General features: G+C 44.8%; 1 protein-coding gene across 1 annotated transcript in view; it reads left to right on the top strand.

Annotated features, from left to right (window-relative positions):
- The first annotated feature begins 8,538 nt into the window (after nucleotides 1-8,538).
- TOP1 (topoisomerase (DNA) I) overlaps nucleotides 8,539-16,440 on the top strand; it is a 103,245-nt gene continuing 95,343 nt past the window's right edge. The window contains exons 1-2 of the mRNA XM_012652064.1: nucleotides 8,539-8,793; nucleotides 9,109-9,133. Coding sequence (XP_012507518.1) covers nucleotides 8,761-8,793; nucleotides 9,109-9,133 — 58 coding nt within the window. The 5' untranslated portion in view covers nucleotides 8,539-8,760. The remainder of the gene's footprint in view (nucleotides 8,794-9,108; nucleotides 9,134-16,440) is intronic.

The following is a 16,440-nucleotide window of genomic DNA, read 5'->3' as shown; positions in this document are numbered from 1 at the left end:
CCTAGCACCAAACAGGCATCAGGGAGTGTTACTGGCACTTCAATGCCTTGCAGAATCTGATAAAGCACATCCACCTTGCTGGGTCCTGAGGTCTTTGTCCAGCTCCTCCTCCAGGCCCCTTTCCTGGCACCCACCGCTGATCCTGGAAAGGTAAAGACAGACCCTGCAGGCCTGGGCTCTGCTCTTGGGAAGAAGAATATCCTCAGGGGCCAGGATAAGCCATCCAGAAAAACTAGTTCTCTGAGTCAATCCTCAGTGGCAAAGGGCCCAGGCCCCTGGAAGTGAGGTTGGAAGCAGCTTAGAGGCAAAGAAGGTGTCTCCTCTGAAGGAACCTTATCTGACCTCCTCCTTATCTGACCCAGAATTCCTGACACATCAACTGTGCTAGCATGTTGTCAATGGGGTTGGGATGATCCCAAAGGCCCTGAACTAGAAATCAGCAGACCCTCTTATTATATATGAGTGTGTCTTGTCCATCATTAAACAAGCAAACAAAAGCCCTCTCTTAAGCCCAGGCTACTCCAGTTACTGCGTTATGTTCCTCCTCCTGATTATAGCTAAACCTCTTCAACAACTTGTCTAAACTTGCTGTCTCTACGTCTTCACTTTCTACTCACTTCCTAACTCAGGCCCATCCCTAAAATAAGGCTGTCCTTCCAGGCCTTCCCAAATGATTTCATCTAATCTAATTACTTCAGGTACCACCTTGATGCTGACAACTTCTAGTTCCTCTCCCGAGCTCTAAGCCCATGGATCTAACTGCCTACTAGACATCTGGACTCAGCTAACCCACAGACACTTCACACTCAACATGTACAGAGCTGAACTCATCACCTTCCCTCCAAACCAGGTCATCCCAAGTGTTCCCTCTGTGAATGCTCTTTCATCTTCATCCTTGATTCCTTGCTGCTCCCTTTCCCTGATACAAACAATCAATCACTGATACATCAACCCTATGTCACGAATATCCCCCAAACACATACACTTCTCTCCAGGCTCATGGCTTTTTGGCTGATCAGAGCCATCATCATCATCACTTGGCCCAGATAGTAACAACAACTTTCTTAACTGTGGCCTAACCACCCTCGGGTCTTGACTACTCCAAATCCATTTTCTATGTTGTGGGTAATATTTTCTAAAATGCATATTAATTATATTCCACCATTGTTTAAAATTCACAGTGACTCTCCAGTGCTCTGAGGATAAATTGCAAACTCCTTAACTTAGTTCAAGAGACCCTGCATGAGCTGGGCCTTGCTTGCTCCTCTAGCTGTATCTCTCACTACTCCTCTTCACCCTCTACCCCTTGGCCACACTGCACCACCAGTAGTTCCCCAAATAAATGATACTCTCCCCAGCTTCCAAACCTTTGCCATCCGTTCTCTTGGCCTCTAGTGCTCGTTTCCCTCACTTGCCTTCTCTATCCTCCCAAACCTTTACCTGACTGACTTCTGTTTCCATTTTCGGGCCTAAGCTTAAGTTGTCATTTCTACTGGGAACACAGCCTGACTCTCAATTCTGGATGGCAGCTCTGCTAAAGGGCTCCTGCAGCAAACACATTGTACTTTCCCACAGTAAGTGACACTTCCTTGTTGCCTTGTCATCTCACCCACCAGGTCTGAGGTCCTGGAGAGGAGGGACCTTGTCTTTCAAGTTCACAGCTGAATTTCTAGTACCAGGCATCACAGTTGGGGTGTGTGTGTGTCTGTGTGTGTGTATGTGTGTGTGTGTGTGTGTGTGTGTGATGCAGAGAAGCTGGTAAAGGGGTCGGATGCAATGAGAGCCCAGTGAAGAGGGATAGATAATTATAGAGGCAGGTCCTGGGCAGATTCCACAGAGACAGTAGCCACTAATGGGATGTGCAAGGCAGGATCCAGGGTTAACCCAAGAGGCTCCAAGTTTCTGAGCTTGAATGACTGGGAAAGGTAGAGCTATCCACTAAGCAGGGGCCCTAGAAGGGAAGGGCAGGTTTAAAGGAAAGTTGAACTAGGACCAGGGGGCTGTGGGTGTCATTAAGTGGACATAAGCAATAGGCCTAAGGATAAATATGTCTGTAGCTCTAAAAAGAAGTCAAGGCTAGAGACATGCAATTGAGAGGCTACCTATAGAAGTCAATATAGAATCCATAAAGCTAAGAGGAGAGTGTGTGCAGAGAAGAGAACATTGATGATGGAACCTTTGGGAATACTTAAATTGTGCTTAGAGAAGAGGAGGATGCAGATAAATGGCATTTGGAGAAGCAGGAGGAATCCCAGGAGAATTGATGGTCATGGGTCCAATTGCACAGGACCTAAAGAATGTGCTCATCTACACCACTGAGTGCTGCAGGAAGGTGGAGGAGAATCGGGCTACTCTATTTAGGAACTAGGCAGTCCCTGAGAACAGAAGCCGGATGAACAGTCTTTAAGGAATGGGAAATAAAGCAAAAAAACCCCAGCAAGTATGCACCGTCCTTTCCAAATATTTCAAACAAGGGTGAGGGGAACAAGTGACCTAAGGACAATGTGGAAGGCAGAATAGAGGTCCAGAGACTGGGCTCCATGGTCAGACTGCTTGGGTTCAAATCATAGCCCCACCACTCAATAGCTGTGTGACTTGGGGCAAGTTAACTTTCCTAAGCCTCAGCATCCTTGTCTATAAAATCGTGAAACTAGTAGTACCTGTTTCATATGGTTACTGCAATGATTAAATGAGATAGTGTATGTGAAGCACTTAGCACCAGGCAGAGCACATGGGTAGTAACCAGTTAAGTGAGATATTATTTTTTAACAAGGTCAAGGAAGGAAAGTGGGAAAGGGGAGAAGTTGCCATGCAGGAGGGAGAGAAGATGGTTGAGCAAGCCATGCTCTGGGGAGGTGAGGGGATGGAATTGAGGGCTTGGAGGGGTTGTTGGGAGGTAGATCGTTCAAAACTGGGCCTTGGCTAAGCAGTCATCTGCTGTTTATTGAGTGAGGCAGCCACTTCTGTTCTATTTTCTTGGGGAGTCAGGCTGAATTGTCTTGGGGTTTCTCTCACTCCTAGAATCTGCTGGTATTCCCTGGAGCCCTGGTTTCTGCCTCTCTGCCTCCCACTGCCCACTGGTTCTCCAGCTGAAGGCAGCTGGATTTGAGCAGCAGCAGGACGTCCCAGCAGCATACACCATGAGAGGGAGCTTCAGCTGCTTCATGACTTCTCCTTGGGCTGTACCCTGGACACAGCCCCAAATCCTGCTGTGCCCTTCACAGCGTGCATTTTCACAGTCATTCCATATGACCTGCAATGGTTAACGATGCTTCTGAAACACGTGCAGTGGGCTCCAGGGGCTCTGAGCTAATCCGCCTGTCTCCAGAGTCAGCTCCGCCAAATGTCCCCACTCTACTGCCCATGGTTGTTCTGGTACCTATCCAAAAGCCTGTCATAGCTCTCCCTGTGGCAGCACCACTGTCACTGGGAGGGCCTCGCTCCCTTCCCAGCCTCATTCTCTGGCACATCTTCACATTTGCCCTCTGCTCCATCCTGACCACACCTATGGCCTTGCACATATTGCTTCTCTTCCTGCAATATCTTTCCTACCCTTCTACAGGCCAGCCCCTCCTCACCTTTGAAGAACGGCATCCAACTGGAAACCTTTCCTAATATGCCCCCCACCCGCCGGCCACTGGTGAGTTGAATGTGCTCCCCTACTCTGGAGTTCCCATAGCAACTGGTGGCTGGCCACCTCTTCTCCTGTTATTCCTTGTACCTTAGAGTAATGGTGGGGAATATGTCTGTCTCTTTATCAGACTAGGAACGCCTTCACAATGAGGATTAGGACTTATTGATATTTATATCCCTAAGGCGTAGATTAGGACCCATCTACCTCACAGTACCTATTATACCTTCATTCCTCAGGGAATGCTGGTTGAATGAATAATTGTCCTCATCAAAGAAGGGATGTCTTCTGGCAGGAAGACAATAGACACACATGAAAGCGGACTCCCTTCCTTGCCCTGAGCCACATGGCCAGGATCCTACATCTTTGTTGCCAGACTGCCTCTCATTCCATAATTCAAGGGTTGCCACCCTTCCTGTTGGTTCTGTCCTTTTTATTCCACAAATGTCAACCTTTCTGGTTGTTACTCAGATCACTAGCCTGAATCTCCTTTCTGGAGCACCAAGCAGGTTCTTTTCTGAGAGTGTCCAAATCTTGAACGGGCAGCAGACCCTTAGATATGGGCAAGGAGAGCTGCTACAAGACACCATTGCCAAAGAATTGGCAAAGTCAAGAATGTGCCAGCATCAAAGGGTCAAAATGTCGGAGGGGTGCTCAGGTGCCATGACATGAAGATCCCAGAGGCGGGGCCAAAAGGATAACAGAGGTCTGGCAAGTGCCCAGGAATCGAGTGTAGACTAGGACCAAGCCATCAGCGTGCAATTAAGCAAAAGCGGGGGAGACTTTTTTTTGGAAATAGAGTCTTGCTCTGTCACCCCAGCTAGAGTTCAGTGGCATTGTCATAGCCCACTGCAACCTGACACTCCTGGGCTCAAGCGATCCTCCTGCCTCAGCCTCCCAAGTAGCTGGTACTACAGGCATGCGCCACCATGCCCGGCTAATTGTTTCTATTTTAGTAGAGAGGGGATTTTGCTCAGGCTGGTCCTGAACTCCTGAGCTCAAGTAATACTCCTGCCTCAGCCTCCCAGAGTGCTAGGATTATAGGTGTGAGACATCATGCTGGGCCCTTCTTTGAATTCTTATTGTTCTTTCAATTCCTTCCTCAGAATTAAAAAGAAAGGTTCCTAACCTAATCTGTAACTATTTGAAAGCACCAGAACAGGAATGTAACCAGGCTTCAGGAGAAAGGAACCAGGGTCTTGAACTTCATCAGTCTTCTATCTTTTATCTCTTCTCCTCCCCCTACCCCGCCTCCTTCTTTTCCCCTCCCCCACCCTACTCTCTCACTTTCTCTGGCCTTCCTGACAGCAAGCACCACCAGCAGCAGCTCCCTAATCTACATACTACAGATCTATCCACAAGAAGAGAGACCAAACCACTCTCTTCCTCTCAATTCTAGAGGCTCAAAGAAGTTAATCTGAGTGGCTCACCTTGGGTCAAGTGTCCATCCTTGTCCAAACAACTGTAGCCAGAGGGACAGCAGCACATTTGGGCATTTGTGTACCTTGTTTCTCCATAACCTTGCAGTCTGCGGAAAGCATACAGATGGACATGTCCCTGAAAAGCAGCAGTTGTTCAGACGACCCTACGGGCAGTTCCAGGAGACAAGAGTTGAGCCAGGTTGATAAGAATAAGCCCAACAGAGTCAGAAGCAAATGAATAGGAACTACATCCTGAGCAACCCAAGAGTGTCAAGGTCCAGTCATTTCAAAAAGCCCAAGTCTCATCACTTCTAGGCCTTTTGGCTAAGATCATGTGTGGTATCTGTTCTTATCAGTTTAATATCTGATGTGTCCTCTATCCGAAGGCAATATAGTAAATGGATTTTGGGAGCAGGGAGATGGAATAGGAGCTTGTCCTGTCCATTCTACGCATCGACCCATTGCAGTACCTCTAGTAACAGTGCTCTGCTCTCACCCCTCCCCCAAAAAGCCCAAGTCTCAAGAAGTCGTCTGGAAAAAAGGGTTTCCGGGCTTACACACATTCTGGAGACATTGCACACCATGTCCCTCTTTTCAAGAGACACATACATATTTGTATATTGGAAGACTCTGAGAAGTTCTCTGGGAAAAGACCTGTTGAACTTTAAAACATAATAATGTATGTACTTGTGCGTGGAGCTCTTCTTTTTGTGGAATATCTATAAATCTGTCCACCTTTCACAATGCATACTTTGGAGACAGGCCTACACCATCAGCTTTCATCTGTTAGTTATTCTTATGGGAGTTGGGAGGGTCCATGAGTGAGCAGTCTTGATTTAAAGCAGCATTTCCCAAACCTCATTTATTTGCCCTGTAGAATTTGTCTTATGTGTCCCCTCTGTGCTATTTTTGGATATTTTAATGTAATCAATCAACCACCGTTTTTTTTTAAGCCTCATCCTGAACAGTTGTATCCTGAAAACTATGAATTTGATATAGTGGTTAAATATTTTTTCTCATACATATTGAAATAGATATATATCTACTAAAATTTAAAAGTTTGTGCATGCATTACCTATAATCTTCTCAAGTACTAGGACCATATTGTGAGGACACTGGCTTGAAGTGGCAGGAGTCAGAAAGTGGCCATGTGGGCTTGGGTAAGCCAGTCAACCTCCAAGCACAGCCACTCATGCTGGCAGAGAAGTTAGGCCTGTGACAAGACTGCCTGGATACCTGCATGTCTCTGTACAGGGACCACTCTTGGTCTGCCATTCTAGAAGTCCGTGCTCTGTTTTCATGCCTACCTGGTCTTTCTCAGAGGGACCTAGAAAGCAAATGCAGATTCTCCCTGGCCACTGGGGATTGGGAGTGGAGTAGTGGCAGGAGGCACCGTTATTCCTGAAGGCAGTCCTCAAATTATCCTGACCTAACTGCAGCAAGCAGCGGGGAGCCAGATGCCTCCCCTGCTGGCTGGAATTGATTCTGAGATGGGAAGACTATGAGGAGAGACACCAAGACCAAGGCAAACTGGCTCTGGCCACTTGTTTTAGAGAAACAGCATAGCTTTGGAGTCAAGTAGACTTGAGTTTGAATCCAAGACTCACCACTTAGTAGCTGTGTGCCCTTAAACAATTATTTTTTTTGACAGTCTATTAAATACCCGCAATTATCACCATTCTCCGAATGAGGAAACTGACACTTGGAGAAGTTAAGCAACTTGCCTGAGGTCACACAGCCAATAAACAGCAAAGCGGAATTCAAACCTAGGTTGTGTGCTCCTAACCTACATTACACTGCTTTCACTCACTCACTTACTGTGTACCTCTTCTATAGGAGGGCCTGGCTGGGTGCTGGGAATCCAGTGCTAGGCAAGGTCCCCACTCTCACAGATCTTGCATTCTATAGGGAGATAGATATTAAACCACTAATTACCCCATTAGTGACTTAATAACAATTGTGATAAGTGTTACAAAGGAGAAGGGCTATGAGAGGTACTTGACCTACTAGTGAAAGCTGGTGGGGGAGTATGTGGGGGGATCACTTTGAGAAAGCAATGTTTAGGTTGATCTTGAAGCATTCACAATAATTAACCCCAAAGTGTTTACCACTATATGTGATAAAGATGATGGTCCACGGATGAACTTTTTTAGTGTTTATTTTTGAATGATTTCATGGATATTATTACTTAGGATGACGGTAAACAGAAAGGGGCTCAATTAAAGTATTATATAATAATAGTGGAAGTGGTCATAGATGTGGTAAAATTCACAAAGGAGATAATGGTTAGCGTGTTGAAAAGGATCATTTTGCAACTGTTGGAGGGCATTTTGGCAGTGGGCCAGCGTGGAAGCAGGGACCCCGGTAGGAGCACATTGTATTAATCCAAGCAAAAGGTAATGCAGACTAACAGGCAGGGGAGAGAAGTAGATGGATTGAGGAGATGCAATCAGCTGGGCTAATGAGAAATGAGGTAGAGGAAGATGTCAGGGTGGAGCTTTTCTAGGTGAATGGAGATGCGTTCGGCCCTGGAGAAGCTTGTGAGGCATACGAGTGTAGATGTCAGGTAGGTGGTTGTGGGTCACTTATCTTTGAGACAGTTTGACTTTTGTAAAACAGGTGACTTCACCGAGCAATTGTGAGCATTCAGAGCGGGATACACAGTAGATGCTCCATAAATGGCAGGTCTTCTCCCCCACTTCAATAGCGTGCCAGGGATGAGCCGTGTGTAGTACTAGGCCGGTTTACCGGGAGGTCCAGTTCCCTTTGGTCTCTTGCATCACCGCTTCCCTCAGGGTAATTTCTGGCTCATAGTGGGTGCTCAGTGAGTATCTGCACAATGAACCCGTGAACCCAGGCCCTTGGGACCCACAGCTACATGTACACAGCTGAAAACTGGGGCTAAACTGAACACTTCGTTGAAAAACTAAAAAAATTTTAAGAAGTGGGCATGGAATAACGTCTAAGTTGCAGGGCCTGGACAAAGGCTGGGAGGGTGCTCCTCCCGCTGAGCGACCTCAGGGCCGGGCTCACAAGTGAGGAGGCGCTGGTGAGAGCTCTGGGGTCCCGGGCGCCACGGCATTTGCAGCTTCGAGGAGACGCGGCTGTGGGACATCAGCCCTGCCCTTGCTCCGCTGGGTCCCGCCGTGGCCTTTAAAGGCCCACCACGTGGCCGCGTGGCCAGCCCGGGTGTGGAGGCGGCGTCCGGACGGCGCCTGCGCACTGTCAGGCAGAGGGGTTCGGGGTTCCGAGAAAAGGCTCAGGGAAAGGAAAGGGAGGTTGCTGCGGGTGGGAGGCTGTGGGAGGAGTCGGCTCCTTATGCAAATCACAGCCTCGCGCGCGGGCCGGGGGCGGGGCTTGCGAGGCAAAGCAGGGGTCCGCCTGTGGAAGCACGAGGGGGCGGGCCGCAACCCTCGGCCTCTTTTCGCGAGCGCTGACGTCGGAGACGTCCGGTTTAAAAGCGGCCGCGCAGGCGCAGTGAGCCCAAATGCGAACTTAGCCTGTTATACAACTGCTGGGGTCTGTTCTCGTCGTCCGCCCGGCAGTCAGGCAGCGTCCCCGCCACTGTCGCCACCTCAGCCGTTCCAGGACTCCTCGGCCCGCCGCCGCCGCTTACTCGCGCCTCCGCGAGTCTCCGGAGCCCCGTCCGCCCGTCTGCGTCTCCCCCGCGCCGTCTCGCCGCCCGCCGCGCTTGCCGCTCCGGCCGACATGAGTGGGGACCATCTCCACAACGATTCCCAGGTACGGCCCGGCCTGACCCCGCCGGCCCCCTGGGACCCGGCCCTCCCGCGACTCCCGGCGCAGGCCCCGGTCACGGCCCTGCCTCTTTGACAGGCCAGAGACCATAGCGAGGGGCCGCCCGCCGGAGGGTATCGGCCCACTAGGCCTCAGGCGAAAGCTGCGAAGTTACAGTTTGGGGGGTGGCTGCCCTCTGGGGCCGTTCCCGGACCCCTCATCCCTGGGGGCGCAGGGTGGGCCAGGCCCCTGGCCGCGCGCGCTCCCCGCCCGGGGGTTAATTTGCCTGTTGTTTCATATTCCCTCTTTTTCTTTTTCCAGATCGAGGCGGATTTTCGGTTGAATGGTGAGTGTGCCCCCAGCCCCCACCCCGGGCCCCCCAGCCGCCAGCCGCCTCCCCCGCGCCGGGCCGGTGCCGGGCAGAGGACAGACATGGCGTCCCAGAGACTAAGTCCCGGCTCCTCGCTTACCGGCCCCATTGTTCCCATCGGGCCGCCTCTGGGCCCCCTTTCCGGGGACCCCAGCTCCCCCAGATCGCGACCGTCCCAAGAGGGGGCAACTGAGACCCCGTGTCGCCCGCCACCGGGCCTCGGGCGGCCTTTCCGGGCCGGGATTCCTCCCGGGAAAGTCGCCTTGTCGACGGTCGGGACTTAGTCTCTGCGCCATTTTCTTTTTCTCTCTCCTCTCCTTTCTGTGCCTGTGTCTCTTTCTCTCCTCCCTCAGCTCCTTCCTTGAGCTGCCCAGAAAGAGCTTTTTGCAGAGCAAAGCCATATAAATCGCAGACCTCACCAGAGAGGAAAGACGGGGAGACTGAATTATTATTGTTTTTTTCCCAATAGAACTTTATTTTGGGGGTTATTCCCATTCTGCTTCATGTTTGTTTCCTTTTCTGCTTCCAGAATGAAAGATTTCCTTAGGCAACTGTTGATTTTGGGGTGGGGGTGGTATGATGTTTAAGATAGGAATTATGGCTCTAAAAGTAAAGCCACCCTTTGTGGAGTTCTTCCTATTTCCAGGTTGTTTTTCCTAAGTTGTGTTGTTTGCAAAGGTGGTAGTAGTACCTCCTTTCCAAAAGTTTGCAAGTTCTCTATGGGTCACGCGATGTAAACGTTAGATTACTTAAAAATTAAAGTATTAGTGACTAGAACTTTTCATTGTGCTTAGGTTCCCAAGGCAAGTGTTTTTTTAGAAACGCAGGTTAGTGTACTTGTCAGGAGGAAAGGTTGTTGAGCATCTTATCCTGGACCTGGTGTTGTTGTCGCTTTCTTTTGGGCTGTAGGGAAGAAAAGAAGATACTATTTATTGAAACAAAGAATGACCAGCACCCACCCCTGCTTCCTGTTCATTCTTTTTCAGAAGCCACTGTTTTTCAGGAATTAAAAGCTAGATTGCTTTTCCCACATCTTTCTGTTTTTGAACCCTTTTCAGCCAAATCAAGGCATTTATTCCTTGAGTATTTCCACTTCAGTTACTCAGGGAATATTCCCCCAATGAAAAGCTTACCCTTGCAGGCTTTCCAACAATCCTGTTGAGGGAGAAGTTACCCTCTGTACTATGCTGGGAATTCCCACTGATTCTGATGGTACATAATACTGCTCAATTGAGTTTGGGTTCCGGGAATCTCTCCAATGGGAGAAGCTGATGAGTAGGTTTTCTGATGTTGTAATCAGCAGTCCATCGTGTTAGCCTGCTCTACTGAGAGCAGCCTTATGTTCACATTTTGAAGTGGGGCATCCAGTAAAAGATGGTACTCAGGCAGGAGAGAATCTGGTTAAAATTATGGCATTTCTTGAGCGCCTAGTATGTGCCAAGCACTGTGCTTAGTGCTAGAGCTGAACCTGCAATCATAACACTCGTCTTGCTCACAGTTCAGTCTATTGAGGGAGACATAATTAGTTAATTATAAGGTAGATGCTGGGGCATATGTATACCCAAAATGCTTTGGGAGTATAGACAAGTTAATTTTGTCAGGGGGTGGGGAAATTTCTCAGAGGAGGTGACTTCTGAGCTGGGTGTCGTACAAGGCTAGGTGCAGAGAATTGTCAGGGATTGGAGTGTTTAAGTATGTTTCACCAACCTGTCAGGTCTTTAAAGAGAGAGGTGAGGCCACTACAGTTTAGAAAATCACAGAGTATACATATGTTTCTCTGGGATATGGGGACAAATACAGGATGTAGCAGGTGAGGATGTAAGAAGTAGTCCTTTTGACCTCTTTAGAGGAAGGTAGGATCTTAATACAAAAAGTGTTCTTTTGGGGTTCAGGCTGGGCTGAGTAGGTTATATATTTAGTGATGGAACAAAGTTTAGCCCTTTCTCATGAGAAAGTTAACTTCAATGGCTTTCATGTAAATTATACAAAGGAATGATTGCATATGTGAATGATTGTGGGCTGGGTAGATTATTGGCCGTTATTGCCATTTTTATAGAGGCTGAAGTAAACTGCCTATGTTGGTTTTCAGAGTATGTTGGTTCACCTTTCAGAGTATGTTGGTTTCAGAGTATGTTGGTTCACCCTTTATTATTAGCAATAATAGCTAATATTTATTGAATATTTACTGTCTGTCTGCCAGGCATGAATCTGTGCTCTTGCCATGGCTCATCTAATTTAATTTAATTCTTGGAAAGACCCTTATGAGTTAGGTACTGTTATCTCCATTTTATAGATGAGGAAACTGAAACTTCGATATATTTACTAGCTTGCCCAAGGGCAGTGAGTTGGGCACTCCAAAGCCCTTGCGCTTAGTTAGCCACAATGCAGTAGTGATTACTATGATACTAGCATGAAGAAATTAAAAGCCGCACATCTCTACTTTCTTACAGAGCTGAAAAAGAGAGAGGAAAGGAAGGATTTGATAGTTTGCCATTTGCTTTTTATCTAAACCTTCTTCAAGAGAAAAAGCACTTTAACTGTCTCCTGCTACCATAAGCGTCTGACACTGGACTAATGATCTTTGTGAATATTGTCTCTAGAAGATGTGGTGTTAGTAACTATGCTTGCTCTATCAAGTAATACACTGTTAACTAATGATTGATTTATGTAACTATGAAAGACATTTTATTAAAAATAAAAATCAATGTTTAATTATGCTCAGACATGTCATTATTGATCTTTGCATTAAGAGGAGTTTGCTTAAGCATGATTTTAAGCAGGCCTAACCCATCTTACAGATTAACAGTACAAATTCATATATTAAAATCAAACATCTCATTTTGCCCGCCCTTATCCCCTAAGATGTAAAAGCTTTTTTTCCCCCCTTTGGAGCTCATTCTTTGCAATATTTAACATTGTAGCTATTTGTATGTAATTTAGAACATTGTGGCCCATAGTTAACTGCTAGGAAAATCTATCATTTGTGAAAATGTATTTATGTTTAAATTATTGACAGTGAGTTAGGAATTTCAGGGGCAGAAACCATAACCTTTCTTTTACCTAGGTGAAAAGACTTCCTTTCTAAGTGTTGGTAGCACTAACTATAGTGGGGCTGAGTCATTAACGTAATGTACAGGCTGCCTAGCTGTCTTTAGAATTGATAATGGTAATATCAGGTTGGGGTGTTCGTGCTTCTTTTGCTGTTTCAAGGACTTGAAGTTTTCGCCTATCTACTCTAGAGTTAGGAGGCTCTTCTCCCCCACTCTTCCTGTATAGTGAGGTAAAAAACTTGACTCCATCAGTGTTTATTCTAAGAAATGTATGGAATCATAGTTTGACATTATCTTGTGTTGATTGTGGTTAGCTTAATGGATTCAAGTTGGAGAAGGGGAATTAAATATGAATTATTTCTGGTGCTAACAGATAGTTACACTTCTGTGCTGTTGGGTATGGGTTGGGGTGGGCAGTGAAAAGACTGACGATATGGCTATCTGAAAATTCCCATCACATTTTTAAAACCAAAAACTGATGACACCTTCAAATGAAATCTGGAGCATCTTCAAACTCAATCAGGAAATACTTAAGCATTGGGTTCCAGGGTTGTCTTTTCTTACACTGCATCCGGATTCCTTGAGGCACCTTATTAAAATTAGTGAGCTGCTAGAATCTTTATACTACATTTTTGACATGAAACAGTTACTTGTCAACATTTTTTTTTTTTTTTAAAGATTACCAGCATATCAGATCTCACAAACAAATTCTGGGCTCAAATGTTCCTGGTAAAACAAGAAAATCTAGGAGTTACTAAAGGAATCAGAAATACCTCATGGTTTAAAAGGTGAAAACTAGATAATATTGCTAAGCATCATGAACTCCTACTTTTCATTGGTTAAGTAGATAGAGTAAAATGGAAAGTAGGAACCTAGGGTCAGTGCCCAAATCTCATTTTAACCAATAGCAGCAAAAAGAATTGAGTCTGACTTTTTTCTTTGCTGTCAGCATAAAGATGGGGAATTCAGAGAGCTTGAAAGAGATTCATTACTTTGCTCTGGGTTGTAATGAATTAATACCCGTTTGTATGAGTGCCAGGGGTTCTTAAATAACACGACTTAAAGTTTATATTCCAAAATTAGGCTTTGAGGTTTTTTGTTTGCTTGCTTGTTTTCAGTGTGTGTGGGGATGGGGAGGTGCAAAAGTTGTCTGCTTTTTGAGTCTGTAACTATGTTAGAAAAAACTTTGCGTTGTATTATTGTATTAACAGTTGTCCTCTGCTGCAAACGATATGGGAAATGATTCTGTTGTACTTTCTGGATGTATATCATTTTATTAATAGGAGACTTGAAATTATGCTGAAATCATGTCATTTCATATTTGTTGGGTGTGAATGCACATGTACATCATGGATCTTTAACAACTTTTGCCATATTTTTGGTGCAAAATAAAACTAATTTTCTTTAAACCCGAAGTTGTTTCCCCAGAAGTGTGTTTTGTGAGGGATTCCATCCTTCCCATATGAAACTGTTGAACTCCAATAAAGTTCTAGGTTTACTTGGGAAAATGGATTTAAATGTAGTTACTTTGAATGAGGCTATGAATATGTTTGAAATGAGTATTTGACGGGGACCCAGAGGTTAAAAAAAAAATGACCCTCTTGAAAGAATAGTAATAGTTGATTCATTGCATTTGAAGGTGAGTCAGTTGAGTGAATTTTCTATGTTCAGTGGTTTAGATTATCTGACTGTCCCTTAATTATTTTGAAACCACTAACTTTGCAGAATAAGAGCACTTGGGCAAATAGTTGAGAATTCGGCTTCTTAAGGTAGAGTTTAGGATGGGAGAAGTTCCAAACTGGCCCTTAAGAAGTGAATGAGGTATTGTGTTTAAAGGAAGCTTCAGATTGTGTTTAAACGTCGAGTAATAATATTTGGAACAAGCCTTTCTCCCTGTTTCCATGCCTTGTAAATCTGAAGTTTGAGCAGCAGCTTTCTATCCCCGTGGCTCCAGGCCAATAGCTGCAATAGGAAATCTAAAATAGAGGTTGTGGGCTTGGAATAATTAGCATTTTGCCAACCCCCGCCCTCCCCACCATGCATCTATCTAGGTGCAGGCAGTGTGTGTGGTGCTGATAGCATAGGACTAGGCACTGTGGAGGGGGATGAAAAATGGGGGGAGGATGGCACGGTGGGCAAGGCTTGATTAGGTGTGGAAAAGCTTATGGTGAAGTATCTGTTAGATATTAATGATATTTTGGTATTACAGGAAATGTCTAATAGTTTGCTAAAATGATTTAACAGTAAACAGATATTGTTGAACATGATTTTTATTCTGTGCATTTAAGAAAGATGATAATATTTATTTTTTGAACTGGGAGAGAAGTGATGTTGCCGGTATCTCTTGTATGTCAAGCATCTCTATCTGTATCTGTCATTTACATCTCTAACTTTTAGTAAAGAAAGAAACTCCAAGGGATAGGCAATTTAAGTTTTATTTCTTTTTGGTAGGTATTTTAAATTTGTTGTCTTAAGTTTTTAGTTCCACTTACTTATCTCCTTGCCACCTTCATCTTTATGTGTACTGTACTGGAGAATTTTTGTGAGATGTATAGTAAATGTTCTTCTTTACATCTCCCTTCTACCCGCCCCATCAGATTTGGAGTAGGGATGCATCTCTACCAGGCCATTATTTCCCCTCTGGGCCTTTGAAATTAACATTTTTGTTTCTGTGCATTCAAGGAACTTAAGAACTCAGTTCATTATCATTACTGCGATACATCTAGATAAGCTCCAACAAGAGATGTTAAAGCAATCACCGTTATTAGGGACTTCAGCATTATTAGGGACTATCTTTGTTGTTATAAGTGCTGTTGTGGAGAACAAATTTAGCAGCTCTGTGGGTATTTTGACATTTTCCTATATTTTAAGAACAAAAACCAGTCCTTCACCGATATTCCCTGTTAACTTTTTAATTCTTTCTGACATTTACACAGTGAATTGTAGCATGTAACTGTAGAGTTGCTGAGTCTTTACCTACCTGAACTGCATAGCCCATACTGATCTCTTCTAATTATGAAGCAGTCACTGTAAAATAAAAGGTGTCTCCATATTTAGGTTTGGGCTAAGTAAGCCAAATGTATATCTGGTTCCTTGTTTTCTGAGAATAAGTTTAAGGCAAGATGGTTGTTGCCGAAAGAACTTCCAGCAGTAGAGAAGATGGGCTCAGAAATGAAGGAAGTCTATTGATGTGACTAATTTCTCAGCCATTTAATAGTTTATGGATTTTCTATTAAAGATGCCCAGAACCTTTTAGATGCATTTAATAAGTGAAATGCCAGGTTCATTATTTGTGATTTTTTTTTTAAACCATGAAATTCAATATATCTTGTGTCAGCATATGTTTTCAAAGGCCACTATTTTACTTCTCCCCACAACATTTTTAAATCAAGGAGAAAAAGCACCTGAGAATTACCTTAATTTTTCATTTATTCAAATGGCTGTTTAAGTGACCAAGTCAACTTCCTGTGGAATAGTAATTCTTGAGAATAAGAATACCTTAAATAATAAAGCTAACATATAAGAATTTAGTAGCAAACTCCATGTAAACAGTTCTGTGAGAGTATAGGTATTTGGGAGAGTCCATGAAAAAATTGATATAGTCAGCAGAAATTTCAGTAATGGCTCATAAGTCTAGCTATTGCTGAATATTGAATTGCCCTGAATTTGTTATTTTGGAAGTGCTACTTAAAGGAAATAAACTAGTGTCATTTAGGGATATGTTCACTAATGTCCATTAGATTAAGCCTAATGGATCTTTGTAGAGATCTTATGCCATTGATCAAAAGGATTATCACAGAAGCATCACAGTAGGCCCAGACTTCAAAATTACTACTCAATTAAAAGTAGGCCAGAGAAAATAATTTTGTAGTATAGAAATTACAGGATAGGTTCTAATTTTAAAGAGTCTTCAAAGATAAAGCCTTCAAAAGATAAACATCTCAGGAAAGCTGGGTTTAGTGGCTTGTACCTATAAGCCTATAATTCCAGCTACTCAGGAGGTTGAGGTGGGAAGATCATGTGAGTCCAGGACCAGGCTGGACAACACAGTGAGACCCCTATCTCTAAAAAATAATAATAATAATAATTGAGCGTGGTGGTGCCCACCTGTAGTCGCAGCTGCTTGGGAGGCTGAGAAAGGAGGATCACTTGAGCCCAGGAATTTGAGGTTGCAGTGAGCTATGATTACATTACTGCATTCCAGCCTAGGTGACAGCAAAGACCCTGTCTCAA

Source organism: Propithecus coquereli, unplaced genomic scaffold, assembly GCF_000956105.1.
Source record: "Propithecus coquereli isolate 6110/MARCELLA unplaced genomic scaffold, Pcoq_1.0 Scaffold378, whole genome shotgun sequence".
Taxonomy (NCBI): Eukaryota; Metazoa; Chordata; class Mammalia; order Primates; family Indriidae; genus Propithecus; species Propithecus coquereli.
The sequence above is the reverse complement of the archived record's forward strand: the minus strand, read 5'-3'. Positions and strand labels throughout refer to the sequence as shown.